Source organism: Gavialis gangeticus, unplaced genomic scaffold (genome assembly GCF_001723915.1).
Source record: "Gavialis gangeticus isolate Ggan-Ray unplaced genomic scaffold, GavGan_comp1, whole genome shotgun sequence".
NCBI classification, from domain to species: Eukaryota; Metazoa; Chordata; order Crocodylia; family Gavialidae; genus Gavialis; species Gavialis gangeticus.
The window spans coordinates 73,577,065-73,593,654 of record NW_017729029.1 but is presented as its reverse complement, the minus strand read 5'-3'; the positions used below and the strand labels follow the sequence as shown (position 1 = coordinate 73,593,654).

Genomic DNA, 16,590 nt, shown 5'->3' with positions numbered 1-16,590 from the left:
CAGAGCTTTTGGGGGCTGAATGTAGGCTTCAAAGTAAGTTGGATGCATTGAGGGTCCAGGAAACCTCAAGGAAGTCATTCTTTGGGCTCAGAGCAAGTCAATCCCATGGCAGAGGAAAGGGGGCAAGGGGGCCAGGAAGCCCCTTTGGCTAACCAGGGGCATCCAAGATACCTTAAGGGCAAAAATAGAGGTGTACAGGAAATGGAAGCAGGGGGTAGCTAGCAAAGAGGAGTATACTTCTTTGGCCTGCACCTGCAGGGAGTCAGCCAGGAAGACCAAGGCAACTCTAGAACTCAGGCTAGCATCAGGGATTAGGGACAATAAAAAGTCCTCCTTTAGGTATGTTGGGAGCAAAAACAGGGTGTGGGGTAGCATAAGGCCCATACAGGATGGGCAGGCGGGCTTAGTGATGGATAGCAGGGACAAGGCAGAGCTCTTCAATGAGTTTTTTGCCTCTGTCATCTTAAATGGGAATCTAGACAAACCCTCAACGTACATCACGGACACCAACAAAGGGAACATCAGCCAACTAACAGTCAGTGCTGACACGGTAGAAAGACACTTGGAGGGACTGGACGTATTCAAAGTCACCAGGACCGAAGGGACTCCACCCACAGGTAATGAAGGAATTAGTGATCCACTGGCAAGGATACTTGAGCACTCATGGTGCTCGGGTCAGGTTCCAGAGGATTGGAAGAGGGCTAATGACATCCCAATCTTTAAGAAGTGGGGGAAGGAGGACCTGGGGAACTATAGACCAGTCAGCCTTACCTTTATCTCTGGAAAAATCCTAGAAAAAGTTATCTAGGAGCACATCTGTGGGATCCCACGGCCTAATGTGATGTGGAGGGGTAACCAACATGGATTTTCAGCAGGCAGATCCTGCCTGACTAACCTAGTTTCCTTTAACAACAAGGCCACCAGTTGTTTAGATACAGCAGTTGAGGTAGAAATTATCTATCTGGACTTCAAGAAGGCCTTTGACAAGGTATCTCTTATCATCCTTATAAATAAACTGAGGGGATTTGCGTTGGATAATTACACAGTAGACTGGATAGCAAACTGGCTCAAGGGTCACACTCAGAAGGTGGTAGTGGATGGGTTGGTGTCAACCTGGAAAGATGTGGGCACTGGAGTCCCTCAGAGCTCAGTTCTGGGGCCAGTACTGTTCAACATCATCAGTGATCTGGATGAGGGGGTGGGAAGTACCCTGTCCAAATTCACAGACACAAAATTATGGGGTGCAGCTAACACTCTGGAGAGGAGGAACCAGATCCAGGCTGACCCAGACAGGCTGGGGAAGCGGGCAGAGAGCAACAGGATGCAATTCAATAAGGACAAGTGCAAGGTGCTGCATCTAGGGAGGAAGAACTGCCATAAATTGACACTATTTCAACTTTCTGACATCAGTTTCGACTTTACAACACTTGATCTGATGCGACACCATGCCAACAAACAAGTTTGCTGTGTTGCTCATCTCCCTGGAGAACATCTGTCCAAAATTCCTTGGACACTTTCTTTAAGAAAGCAGACAAAACTCCAGAAAAACCTGCAGCCAAGACTCCTGAGAAGAATCCAACCAAGAGCCCTTCAAAAAGTCCAACAAAGTCATCTCAAAGAAGTCCTTCCAAAACAATGATTGGTATTTACAATATAAATACATTAATGTAGCTATTGCTAATCTATAATTGATCGAGTACAAAATTGTGGGGTATTTTTTAGTGAAAACAGGGTATCGGGCCTTGGTTCAGGAACAAATCCCCTATTTGTTTCTTATGAGAAAATTGGTTCCAAGTTGCAATGTTTTGACTTAAGATGCAGTTTTCAGAAACCAATTGTGTTGGCAGTCCTCGGACTTACTATACTTTTAGTTTGAAATCTCTCTCACCCCCCGCCCCCAGTCTAGGGGTGTTCAACCCTTGGCCTGTGGGCCAGATCCAGCCCAGACAGCCATCTAATTCAGCCTGTAGTTTTTCCCATGGGTTCCGAAATCTAGCAGTGGGGGAATGGTGGCAATTCCAAGCCCTACATGCCTGGATTGGTCCTGGTAAGCCAGCCCCATGTGGAGGGGATCAGGCCCCATTCCTGCATGACTAGATCTAACTGGGACGAGATGCAGTCATGTAGGAATGGCTCCAGCTGGAACCTGTTTCTGTGCAGCTGCATCACTCAGGCCTGTATCAAATGTCTGTCCATAGGCAAGATCCAGTCTGTGGGTCTGATCTGACACAATACTGCTCAGACAGCCCATGAGCTGAAATGGAAGGGGCACCACTCTACTAGTCTTTCTTTAAAACTAAAAGAAGCAGTTGTGGGACCCAAGGAGTCCTGACAACAATGTTCAAATGACCAATTTAAGTTACAAAACAAATGACTTCTTGTATTTAATATTTTAGGTGGTGGTATAGAGAGCCAACTCATACAATAGTAAGTTTACTACTGAGCAACAGTAATGTTGGCTGCTGGAAGTTATTTCTACATATTCTGTTGGATTTAAAACAGTCTACAATCATAATTAAGAACATTTTAAAATTCTATCTTTTGGCAACCTCTGCTAGAGTTTACGTGCATTAATGAAGAGTGAAAATAGCATTACATTAAGATCAAGTGCAGCAAGCCAGCTCAATAATACAAATACACCTCAAACTACTTCATTAGTTGTTCCTTTTTCCCTGTACCAATATTATGATGACCTAACCATGGTTCCCAGGTTTAAATAACCAAGGAAAAGGAGGGTTGTAAGTAAACTCTTTGGGGAATGGCATGAAGCTCTAATTCAGAACTGGCAACCAGTTCTTGTCATTCAGGATATCCCCAAACAGTCACTCATTGTAGAGGCTGTTCCCAACTTCCCACAATAGGAAAGGAGTTATGTGAAACGAAGTAATCACTGCAGCAACCTAAAAGGGGCATATACAGTCAATATATTTAATATTAAATAGAGGAAATAAGAATCCATCAAAACTCACGGGGTTTTTTTTGGTTTTTTTAGGAAGAGCATAGCAACTATACAAGTGCTTTTAGAATGTGTGACCCCTCTCCTATCTTGTACTTTTCACTAATATACTAAAACAGACCAAATCTGATGGACTGAGGACACTTGCTGTACCACAGATCAAGATCTGGTCTGTATCAGGTATAAACGTAAGTGAAAATACAGGTGTTTCTATAGAAATTTCAAGAAGCTTCTGTATCTAGTCATATATGAAACTACAGATGAAGATCAATGCTTTATAAACAGACATACTGTATTTTCACACTGATCACATGCCCCCAGATAAGTCACACACCTTGTTTTTGGGAAGGCAAACAAGGAAAAAAAGATTTCTAAAGTTACAGCTGCTGAGAACAGGGACAGAGTCTAATCTTCAGCTGACGCATCCACCCTTTCCTGCTTAACCAAAAACTGAAACATTAGCTGCTTCTGCAGACTGGGGTCTACAGATGGATCTACAATTTTGAAGAGAGTTAAAAATAGTTTACAAGGCTGTGAAATGGAAGAGATGAGGAACAGTTAAAAAATAGAAATGTTCCCACTTAAAACACACACCCCAATTTTGGGGGCTGATTTTTGTAGGAAAAGGTGTGTGTAGTATGTTAATAAATATGTCTAGTAAGAGGTTTAATTTGGTACCAGTGATACATGGCAAAGCAGCTAAAAATTCATGTTTTTAAAAAATGGTGAGAACACCACTAATTATATACTTTTAACAATGCCTTAATTTTCTCTTCCTCCTAAAAGGTTGATAAAGATCATCTAGTTAATCTGAAATTTTTAAATTATTTCTAATAATTTAGTGTCACTTTATTGTTACTTCAGTAAAATAATTATCCTGATTACTTCCTTATTTTTGTAAATAAGCAATTTATACAAAGACACCACTATATTGTCACCTAAGACTACAACCCTCCACGTAGGAAAAAGCTAGCACTGGACAATATATTGAAAATAATCAAATTTGGGTTACTCACCTTTTATTTTATTCACATGCTACATTCTATCCCAATTTTGAAAGGGGCAAATTGGTGGTTTTAAAATAACCAGCGATTACAAGTATGTCATTATAGCTATTTAAATGAACGGAGAATCATGTACCATATATAGCATGGTTTATCAAAACATCATAAATACAAAACCAGTCTTAGATCCTTTTTACCAAACACTTTATTTAGGTTTCTGAATAAACTGCTTTGGCCTTCACATTCTCTCCTGTGAAGAAAGACATGCAAAGCATATTTTATATTCCTTATTTTACTCGTTATTCATCTTACAATTTTTCCCTGATATGAGTGTTTACATCTAAGACATGCTGGATGCAACTGAATGTAGTTTTTTAATTATAAGGCTAGCATCCTGATTTAAGGAGCTCTCTGAAATAGATACCTGAATTTGACTTCCTCTGTAACTTAAAACCTATTCCTTCTATGTACCCATGTATCTTCCTCTAGCTCCATGATTACTCCTCTGTCTATGGCAATTTAATTTTTTTGAACAAGTCTGAAGCTTTCAGTAAACTCTGACAAATAGACTGCACAATCAACAGATGAATATATAAAGCAAAGCCAGCAGGTGGGGTGACCACTACTAGTCATTCCCCATCAAAATAATATCACAGAATTAGAAAGTGATTTAGAGAAGAGAGATTAAAGGGTAAGAATGGAACAAGTGATGAGAAAAAAGTGGGTTTGTTTACTTTGAGTAGGAGATGAATGGGAGGGAACATGACAGAAATACATAAAATGGCACAGAAATAGCACTGGGAATTTCTGTGATCTTAGAACACAAAACAAATGAGATTGAAAGATGATCAATTTAGAATTAGAATTTCTTATTTAAACTCAGTAATAATACTTTTTCCACACAATACCTAATTAAGTGACAGAGGCCAAAATGAAATTCTGCATGATTCAAGAAGGGAGTAGACAGGGATAACAAGAATATCTAGAGTTTATTTATTCAATGTATATGCTGTTCTTCCCAACAAATGCTCAGGACAGCTTACATGAACCATTTTGACAGGATATGTTTCAAGACTTAAGTCAGCTGTTAAACTACATCTCCCCACAACAATGTTCTTAATCTTTCCTTTGAAGTATTGGGTATAAGCCTTACTAGATATCATTTACTTGGCTAAGCAGATCTCTGATATGACCCAGTATGGAAGCTTCTAGGTTCCCATAGTTAATAATTGTTTGGAGGTGGCACATAGATTGAGGTAATAGGTTTTATCTCTAGCCAGTATCATATTAACACTAACTACAATGTCATTAGATTACTCGAGCCTCAGTAGGTAATTTGACACAACAGTTAAAACCATTCTCTCTCTCCAGACAACATATTGACAAGGTATGCAGATCAAACACTCCACTTGTAGTATCTACAATAGTTCCTGTGGATTTAGGATTGCATTTTGTAAGAGTGTAGTAGATATTTTCCACCAGTACATACCAAAAGTGAGAATCATGTTAAAAGATTAATTCAGACACATTATTATTGAAAGGCTTGGGAGAAGTCAAAATGCTCTTTTTAGTAAGTACTGCAGTAAAATACAGTGATATACTTCAAAAGTTTTTATCTACATCTTATGTTAAATATAGCATGGAGAAATGACAGTCAGAAAACAATCCATATGTCTACTGCTTTTACAAGATTCCAGCTTCAAGTACAGATAATGCCTCCTAAGAGTATCGAGTCTTCATTGGGAATTAATTATATTTAAACACAGGAAGACTGTCTTGAAGGTTAACATTCAGTAGTGTTAAATCATACCCTGAAAACAACATCCCTACTAATAATTTCACTTGAATTTATTAGTTAATATGGCATGTGTGTCTTTAGTACAGACCCCCATTTCCCAGTAAGATTAACAGAGAAAAAAAGCACTAAAAACCCTTAGGATATCCCCTTTTTAACTGGCTATGCATCCTAGCAGCAGTATTTCCTTGATACCATCATATACCAACAGATACCTAAATATCATTTACCTTGAAGGAAAGTCTCTTGTACTTCATTCTCTGTTGCATGGGCCTGACTTTCTACTAACAGATACTTTGTCTTCGGCAACAGAAAAATATTCTGATGCGCTACTACAGTCACTGGAGATGGATGCTTGGCTTAGCTCTTCTATATCAGAGAATGCATCATTTGGTGCTTCACCTCCCTTTTCTACTGCAAGCGGAGCTGTGACAGGGTCAAAGTGAGCTGCATTTTGAAGCAGAAGAGATTCAAGTTCATCCTTCTTCCTAGAAATATCTCCTAAATCTTGGTGCGACTTACATGTATTAGCAACAACTACACTGCTGTCATCTGCAACCTTCAGCTCCATTTGCGATTGTGTTGATGCAGCCCCTGGAGTGGAACAGGTCTTGCCTCCTTTAACAGAAAGGTCTGTTGTAAACAAAGGGTTAGCTGTAGGAGAACTACACAGTGCATTTTGCTGAGCAACTGCTTCTTCAGCCTTCACAGATATGTCCAAAGACAAAAATGTACTGCTACCTTTTGGGCTAAGTTCAGAAACGGCCAATTTACATACTGGAGGCATAGGTGCTTCTGCAACAGGACACATTTTGTCAGATCCCAGTTTAATTTTTTCGTTTTCATTTGTATTCTTATGAGATAAAAACAATGTTGAGGAGGAAGCTACTGAATCTGGGCTACTTTTGACAGTGCTTCCAAACGTAAAGAGAGGTGAAGATTTACATTCTAGGGGACAGTTATTTGAGAAGGAAAATATATCATCACCAAAGGAAGGGGGAGTCCTGGAACCATCATTCTTCCCTCTGGCAACACTGGATGTTATACAAGTTGTGGTAACTTCTGGAGTGTTAAAAGTAGTCTGTTCCCATGAAAATAATGTTGGTGATTTTAGCCACTTAGGCTCTAGTGTTTTGTCTGCAGAACTGTTGTTCTCTGTACCTGTCTGAAGTACTGTACTTTGTTCAGCTGGCTTCTCGTTAAAGCATAAAGATGGTGAAGCCTTTGATGAACTGTTGAGTTTAGATACTGTAAAAAAGTCTTCCGAATTGCCAAAGGTAAATGAAAAAAATGGCTTTCCATCATCAGCTGATCCTAGGTTATGACTGGCAGAAGTAGCAGAATCTTTAGCCTTGGTTAAACTTAGCTTTGTATCCTTATTTCCTTCTTGATTATCCATTTTAACTTGGGCATTACAGTTTCCCAAATAAAAAGTAGGGAAAACTGATTCACTGTTTGCCTTTTGGAAGGACACTGTAGCTACAGCCTTATTGAACTTGGGTAGTGAGTCATCACCTGAACCAAGGACAAAAGATGAAGCTGCAAGTCTTTCAGTTGAATTTGAAGTTGTGTCAGATGCTGTTGCTAACTGTGGTAAACTAGGTGCAATACTGAAACATGTTTGCTTTTCAGATGATTGAGGCACTTGTACTTTGTCTTTAGCTACTGAGCTCATTGATTCATCTGATGGTGGAGGGTGTTTGCTCACTTCTTGAGATCCTGTCCCATTAAGTAACTTGAAGTCACTGCATACTACAGGGAAATCCCTGTTCACAGGTGGAATGCTGAATCCTTGACTACAGGAACTGGAAACAGTGTTATCAAAAGCTTTTTCTCTTTCAAATTTTTCTGTTTTCATTCTCTCTGTATCTTTCACTTTTGCAGATGAACAAAAATGAGAAACTGCTGCTGATGCACTCTTCAAAGAGCCAATCACAAACTTATGCTTTTTATTTACATGCGCAGTAGGCACCTTAATCTGATCTGATGTTTTCCGATGGACCATATAATGTTTATAGCGTAGTTCCTACAATAACAGAAAAGAATAACATTACTTAGTATACTGAAAAAGCAGCCAGCTAAGACTACTAATTCTTTAAATAATATGTTGCAGCTATTTTTTAAATTTATTGTGTTTATATACTCTGACACTTTTGAGAGGGACAGGACTACTTTCAGCATCTTAAGCATTTTGATGGTAGTGTATGAAGGGCAACAGAAAGTAAATGTATGCTTAGAAAACATCTATATTTTTAAACAGTCTAATATCTAAGCTACCTAAATAAAGATCAATAGGGTCCTGAGCAGCTAAGTTAAATACTTAACTATGAGACTACATACAAATATGTTGACCAGAAGTTGAAGTACTAACTAGTTCTGATTTTTGCAGTAAATTTCAAATAGAAGCTCTGGCATATTTAAATCTAAAATACTTATAAAGGAAAAACTTGATTCCAATTTACTGTTATTTGGTGCTACAAACTATTTGCAAAGCTATGTTTTACCTGATAAAAACCTTTTTATATCAAGAAACCACAGAAAAGTTTCCCAAGAATAGGTGTATGGGTGCAATTAAAATATTGGTAGATAGAATTAGATGAACTATTTGAGATACCTTTGGCAAAAACTGAAAGGAGCACTTTAGAAATTAACAAGGTGTACAATCAAAACTACACACAGAAGACTCATTTGATCAATCATGCAGCCACTGGCCAAGTTGGCTTGGTTTGAAAACTAAGGTGACCTTCATACATGCTGGATGCCTGCTAATTAGCACGTGCCAGAGCAGACTTGAGTAATCAAATCTGCTGACCATGCTAATTAGCACACTCCAACTTGGCATCACATGTATTCAGCGTTCCTGTGCTTCAAAATGGCACTGGGGTGCTTTAACTAAAGCTTGTTGAACAAGCTTTAGTTGAAGTGTCTCCACCACCATTTTGAAGCTTGGGATGCTGAATACGAGACACCATGGACGTTTTACCTAGAGCAGCTCCTGAGAGCCGGGTCCCCGGCCACGTGTAAAGATGCCCAAAGCAGCTAATCCTATTTTACTTTATATGCACGACAGTTACCCTGACAGACAAGAGACATTTTTAGCATTTACATGGAGTTTACAACACTATTCAAGGTGATGTGTGAATAAGCAAGTGTTCAAATAGCTGTTAAAGCATGCAGTAGGGCTGTGCTCTGGCTAGGAACAGACATGGCACCATTCACTTGCTCAGGTATAATATGGAACTCTAGGCAAGTCCCAGTATTGTAGCCAAGTAAATGCCCATGACTAGCAGGACAGTTGGAAAGAAGAGGGGGGCAGAGGAAGGCTGGGCATACCCAGAAGTTGCAAGTTCTAGGGCTTCTTTGTTCAGAGAGAACGTCTGAACCTGCATCTCCCTGGCTCTAAATCAGCAGGCCACAGGTAAGACATTATCCAGTCCCTCTTCACACCTCTCCCTGAAGCTCAAATCATAGGTGCTACTTTACTGACTAAAATAAAGTTAGTGCTTTACATACCTTTGATAAGCAGCTTTACGGTAGAACTGGTTTTATTCTGGCATACACATTGCCAATAAAATGTCTATTTCAGAGAGTAAAATAGGGTTTCTGGAAAATGCCTTTCTACTTGCACACTGAAAAGATTTGATCTAGAAGTCATTAAGGGACAAAACCCACCTTTCAGATCATATCTACATTTAGGTTCATTCATTCTGCAAGCCAAAGTAGATAGCTTAGAAGTATGAGGTTAAGCAGGGATATATTAGTATCCACAACATAAATTCTTTATTGGGTAGGAATTTAAGGTGAATAAAACCTTTAGTAATAAGGAACAGAAGAGGCAGTATCTCTTGCCAAATGAACAACAAAATTGGAAAACATTTTTCCATCCGCCACAGAAAGAAGTTGGGCAAAACTGTTCTGAATCAGCCAAAATTCAGTGCAGCTGATGAAACTGAGTACAACTGAGAGAAACCCTTTCAAACAACTAGTCAGAAGAAATTGGGTCTTGGCATACTATGTATACCTGACCTACTATACAAGTGATGCAATGGTCCCATCACCGGAACCAGTGGTTTAAAAATCTGTAGCTTGAGTTACACAACCTTGATTACATAAAGTGAAAGACATCAAAAAAGAAACGCTTTATTAACTTTACAAAAGTAGTGGAGCTTGTTTCGCATTCCAGGAAAAGGCTGTGGAATAGACACAGAACAAGTCTGAATCAGTGTGCTTAATAGCCCAGGAATTGATAACTGAGCAGTATATTCTTACCTCAGGACTCATATTTTGAAATGCCAACATTCCTGATATTGACATCAAGCGAGTACAGATCCCACCGCCATCAGTGAATGTTTCCTCTTGTCCTGCTACAGGCTGTAAAAATGTTTTATCACAGACACAGCACATTTTAACAACAAGGCCAAAACACAGCAAGATTTTTAAAATTAAAGTATGTTGTAAATCTTGTACACAAGAACTTACATAAAATGTCTTGTGTATGGTCTTCTGGTCTTTCCAATGTTTTACACTATTTTTAAATACAAAATTCCCAGGTAAGCTTTCATTTCCTCCAGAAGGAAAATCAGCTAAGAGTAGAGAAAAAAAATAAGACCAATTAAAAAATATACAGTACGATACATAAAGCACACTTGTGCTAATTTTTCATTACACAATTGTCAAAGTAAGACAACTAAAATAACTTTCCTTTTTCAGCATGAAAGGAAGTACTGTTTTAGTATGAAATCTCATATGTGCTGCAAGATAATAAAATATGCACTATACAAAAATAGTGCAGTTAATGAGAATACCTTTAACAATGCAGTGTTCAACTGGAGTTAGCTGCAAGGCCAGTATTTCCTTAACTACAGATTTAATATCCATTTGCTTTTGGGTATACTCTGGTTCTTTTTCATAGCTAGATGCTATGTGCATCAGGTCAAGCTGAGTCTTCATTCTGGAAAACAAATGAGAATAAAAAGCTCATATGAACTTAATATAAAATGAATATGAAGCAGTCTGTAGATGGAAAGCAAATCCTGAATTTCTTTTTTAAGATCTGCTGACTAAATAAATGAGAAGATCTTGATGTAGAATTTAGATTTTCCTATAGAAAAAGGACCCGGGGGTTACAGTGGAGAAAAAGCTGAATATGATCCAACAGTGGGCCCTGACTATGCTGTTAGCCGTCTCTGTTGCAAAGACGGCTAACAGCATAGTGGGTTGCATTAGTAGGAGAGTTGCCAGCAGATTGAGGGAAATGATTGTTTCCCTCTTTTCAGCACTGGTGAGGCCATATCTGAAGTACAGTTTTGGGCCCCCCACTACATAAAGGATATGGTTGGAAAGTCCAGTACAGGGCAATGAAAATGGCTAGGGGGTGCACTTGTGAGGAGAGGCTGACAGAACAGGGCTTATTTAGTCTGGGTAAGAGAAGACTATGGGGAGATTTAATAGCACCCTTCAATTACCTGAAGGGTGGTTCCAAAGAGGATGGAGGCAGACTGTTCTCAGTGAGCGCATCTACTTTACTGCACAGTTGACTAATTAGCTCTGCAGTAAAGTGTCATGTCTACACATGTGCCCCATTTGGCCGGAGTAAACAAACTCTGCCGTAGGATAGCATTGCCCAACACAAGTACGATCCTATGATGGAATTATTTACTCCACTGCAACACACATGTAGACAGTGACTGGGGCTGGCTGGGGCCCGAGGCTACTACAGCGCAGGGGCTGCCTGCCAGCTAGCCCCACACTGGAGCACCTTTGTGCCACAGCCAGCCCCTCCGCAGCAATAAACTCTAGCACAAACTACACCACAGTTTATCGTGTCGCATTACTATCACATGTAGACACATCCAGTAATGAAAGATGATGGAACAAGAACCAATTGTTTCAAGTTGCAGCAAGGGAAGCTTACTTTAGATATTAGGAAAAAACTCCTCTCTCGTGAGGAGGGAAGTCATAAAGCACTGAAACAGGCTACTCAAAGAGGCACTGGTCAGGCCGCAGCTGGAGTACTGCATCCAGTTCTGGGCGCCGCACTTCAAGAGGGATGTGGACAACATGGAGAGGGTCCAGAGGAGGGCCACTCGTATGATCGGGGGCAGCAGGGCAGGCCCTACGAGGAGAGGCTATGGGACCTGAACCTGTTCAGCCTCCACAAGAGAAGGCTGAGGGGGGAATCTAGTGGCCTGTTACAAACTAGTCAGGGGACACCAGCAGGCACTGGGGAAGTCCCTGTTCCCCCGAGCACTGCCAGGAGTGACCAGGAATAATGGTCACAAGCTGGCAGAGGGTAGATTTAGGCTAGATATCAAGACGCACTACTTCAGTCAGGGTGGCTAGGATCTGGAACCAACTTCCAAGAGAAGTGGTGCTGGCTCCTACCCTGGGGGTCTTTAAGAGTAGGTTAGATGTACACCTTGCTGGGGTCGTTTGACCCCAGTACTCTTTCCTGCCATGGCAGGGGGTCAGACTGGATGATCTACTCAGGTCCCTTCCGATCCTAGAAACTATAAAACTATGAAACTATGGAGTCTCGAGCTTTAGAGGTTTTTCAGATCCAGATAGAGAAAGCCTTGGTTAGGATGATATAGTTGGGAACGATCCTGCTCGAAGCAGGGGACTGGACTATGTAACACCCTGAGGTCCCTGCCAACCCTAGTTTTCTATGATTGTATAATGTGTTACGGATTGCCTGTTCCTCAGAGAAACCGTACTTCAGAGTCTGAAAGGGTTAGTGCTTTTAGCTGTATACATGGCAACAGTTTCAGCCTGAGAGATTTTTTTTTATTTGAAATGTTATGATCTCATTACTTAAGCACTTAGTTTTGTTTACCATATGCATCAATGCTTAAAGACGGGACATAATGAAGTTGGGCACAAACAGGTTAACATACCTACTGTCAGACTACATTATTCTTAATGTTATTTATTTTAGAAGTACTACTTCTGCTAAACCACAAAACAGCAAGGAAACTTGTCATTCTACTGAGAAATGCTAAGTATACAACTGATGAATAAAAAGAAACTGCAAGTCTCAGAATGCACAATTCAGTTCTCCTGGAACAACCAATTCATCAAGAACAAAAGAGCTGATATCTTTTCTTTGAATGTGCAGTATTCGGAGTGGTAATCCAGGAAATAAGCATGGTTAAATCTACTGTTCCTGAACTCAAATTCCACATACCTCTTCGGAAGTAATTGCTGAAGGTATCACAGCAGAATTGTAAACAGTTCCATTTTTAACTTTCACTTTTACCTCATTTTTTTAAAAGATATATTACCCTATTAAGTATCAAACATTTCAATACAAAACTTTAAGGAGCTATATGGTATTTGCGTGTATGCAAACCTGAAATTAACAAATGAAGGTACTGTACTCCATTACATCAAACTTGCCGATTCCATACACTACAACTGATTGAACAAATGTGTATGAACTGCAACATTCAGGGTTCCAATTCATTAAAACAATAACCCAGAAGACTAGAAATACTCCCTTTGCACAGTAAATTAGCTGAAAGGAAATTTATAGATTCATAAAATGTAGGCTGGAAAGGACCTCGGAAAAAATCATCCGGTCCAGCCCTCCTGCACCAAGCAGGAAAGACAACTGGGATCAAGTGACCCCAGCAAGGTGACTGTCCAGTTTCCTCTTGAAGATTTGCAGGGTAGGTGATTGCATCATCTCTGGAGGGAGCTTATTCAACTGTCTGGACACTCTAGCTGCGAAGAAGGTTTTCCTAACATTGAGCCTGAAGACGGTCTTCCAGGAGTTTGTGACCATTGCGCCTGGTTTTCCCCAAGGGTGCCCAGGTGAACCGTTGTTCACCAAACCCATGATGTACATCCCCGGTATAGATGCTACCAAGTCCCCTCTCAACCTTCTCTTCTTCAGGCTGAAGAGTCCCAGGTCACTCAGCCTTTCCTTGTATGGCTTGCCATGCAAGGCTCTGATCAAACGGGTGGCCCTTCTCTGGGCTCTCTCAAGCTTTTCAATGTCCTTGTTGAAGTGCGGCGCCCAGAACTGGACACAGTACTCCACTTGCGGTCTCACCAATGCCAAGTAGAGCGGAAGTTATTCTTCCTTGGTTTTGCTGGAGATGCATTGATTGATGCATGCCAGATATGCAAAACAATTTTCTCCAATTCCACATAAAATTTACTTCAGAGCATCAAGAATTACGTATCTCAAAATTTCTTTATTCAAAGTTCTTGATAGTTATTTCATAGATAATGGCTACATGACGAGGTAACATAGGTCCAAAACACTCCGCTCCCTCAGAAACTAAATGTTGTCATTTCAGAGCAGCCTGATATCTACTAAGCTAAAGTACAGATGTTAAATTAGAAACCGGTTGCAAAACATTCAAATGGAGCAGTGAGATGTATTGACAAGATATTCATGGACAAACAAGAAAACTAGTATTAATATTAAGAGGATAGGGTAGGCCGTGCTCATGTGAGTTAAGTGTTTCAGTTCAAGGACAGCAAGTAATTACTTTCTTTCTGGTGCAATAAAATAAGTTTACTGGTGAGCATTCAATGCCACACTAAGGCAGCTATGTTAAAACTGTTCTGGAATGTGGCATATATTGTGTGGCTGTACTGGCTAGCACAGCCCTTTGGAGGGTACAGACATGCCCTAAAAGTCAAATATTACATAAAATTATCAACACTTAAAAACAAACCAGATTGGTTGATAAATTATGTAACCCAATTTCCTTAGAAGTCTGAGGCAGTATTTGTTTGATTCTTACCCGTTATAAGAAGTGTGAAGCTAATGTATCAAATCCAGTAAAACTCTAAAAATAGTTTAAAAATTAGGAGGTAATGACTCTTAAAATATTTTAGATCATTACCGCTTTTCACAATTTTCAGTAAGGACTAAACAACTAAACATTGGACCACCATAAATTTGAAATTAATACTTATTGCAAAAAAAAAAAAGTCTAGTTTTAGTATGAATTCATAATTTTAATATTAATCACAAAATTTGTCAATGATGTTAATATTTTGCAACCAAAGAGCTATTATTTAACTGACAGTTAAAGCAAATTTCTAAACATTACAACATATCTTTAGTTATCCAAACTCATTTAAGAAGCATAGTCTGAAAAGTCATCTGGGTAGCTTAATTTGTTCAGATAAGCAAAACCACAGCCTGTTGTAAGGAATTAACATGATAATATCCCAAACTTGACAGCACACATTTAATACAGTAAAATTTAAGGAGACAAGTTTGTTACACAACATCAGTAGTTACTAGTTAGTAAACTGAGGGCTCAGATAAATGAATATACTGTAGTACATCTATAGTACCTGGTGTACATCTGCCACCATGATATCTATAATCATCATTTTGCCGCTTCTTATTACTTTAATAAAATATAAAACAAACAAACACAGAGTAGAACAAGAAAATCATACCTTTTATTTAATCCACATGCCACCTATAATTAAAAAAAAGCATTAGTGATAAGGAAGTTTTTCAGATTCAGAAGAAGAAAATCATTACTTTATTGGAACACCTGTGACAGATAAAACATTTAACTTATTATATTCTTTACTTTTTCATTATTTAGCACTTACCCATAAAAGTATGCACAGGGGATATTCAGCATTCTAGGTCTGAGGGAACTGCTTATCCAGCAACATTCTGTATTTAGGCCAAAGTAAGATTCCTTTCTAGAGGCCAAATCCAAGTAACAGAAAACTGAGCTACACAGTGTGGTTATGACTTCCCTGCCTCCATACCCCCTCTCCCCCTCTAGGCCTATCAAAAAGGAAAAACATCAAAAAGAGGTACCACAAAAAGAAAGGAGCCTCCCCCAACCCCACAATATATTTTCAAAATCACATTTTCTTCTAAGTTATGGAAGGAAGCACACAAGCCTTTGAAAGATCCCTGCCAGAATTAAACTTTTTAAGAAGCAGACCACACTTCAGAATTTCAAGAGATGTTCTAGCAAAACCAGCAAAAAGAACTAAGTTAGTAAGAACACAATAAAACAAGTGAATGATATAAATTAGTAAATGTGTAGTGTCACCCAAAACATCAGATGTAGCCTGTGGCCTCAGAGAGGCCACGTGGCCTCCTCCCACTGCTTGGTTCATGTGCTCCAAGCGCCACAGACACACCTCTCTCTCACTGTGTCATGAAGGGCCCCTATGTCTCCTGGGCCACGGGCTTTCTTAGTATGTTGGACTGCACTGTGTAGCCCCAAGGGGGTAGGAAGTGGGAGAAAAAGCTCAGACGGCAGTGTCAGCAGCAGGAAAGCAATGGGGGGGAGGGGGGAGGAGGAGGGGGAGTAGTGCCCAGACTGAGCTACCCAGTTGGACAGCCCTGATTTATGTCATTACATAAAGGCATAGTTTAACTACATCATTGTTGAAAGTGACTAGGTCCTGTCAATTTAAAGATTATGAAAGACATAAGGTGTTCTGAGAAACAAAGTAAGGAGCCTTGCTATGGTGCAGCAAAAGCAATCAGAAACCAACACAAAACTTGGAACATCCTGTTTCTATAGACAATGAGCATTGTTTACCATGAATCTGGCAATACTAGAGATTAGTGAAAAAGATATTTATCTGATATAGAAGGGGCTTATTATAGAATTAAAAATTTGGCAGTGACTGGAAAAAAAACACACCACCACACCTCCGTCTTCCTAAGTAGGGACCAGAACAGCCACTTCCCTGCTGGGCCCCCCTCGGGCCCCGGGGGTGGCACACCTGGGCCAAGGGTTAGTGAGGATTTAGTTAGGGAGCTTCTGGAGGGGCTGAACGTTTTCAAGTCAGCCGGCCCGGATGATCTCCACCCTAGAGTTCTAAAG

The 16,590-nt window shown here is 39.8% G+C and overlaps 1 protein-coding gene across 1 annotated transcript in view; it reads right to left on the bottom strand.

Moving 5' to 3' along the window:
* Positions 1-4,932: 4,932 nt before the first annotated feature.
* LOC109300375 overlaps positions 4,933-16,590 on the bottom strand; it is a gene marked incomplete at its 5' end in the record, with an annotated part of 16,165 nt that continues 4,507 nt past the window's right edge. Inside the window, 5 exons of the mRNA XM_019521060.1 lie at positions 4,933-7,781; positions 10,025-10,126; positions 10,235-10,338; positions 10,561-10,706; positions 15,185-15,207. Of these exons, the coding sequence (XP_019376605.1) occupies positions 6,009-7,781; positions 10,025-10,126; positions 10,235-10,338; positions 10,561-10,706; positions 15,185-15,207 (2,148 nt within the window). The remainder of the gene's footprint in view (positions 7,782-10,024; positions 10,127-10,234; positions 10,339-10,560; positions 10,707-15,184; positions 15,208-16,590) is intronic.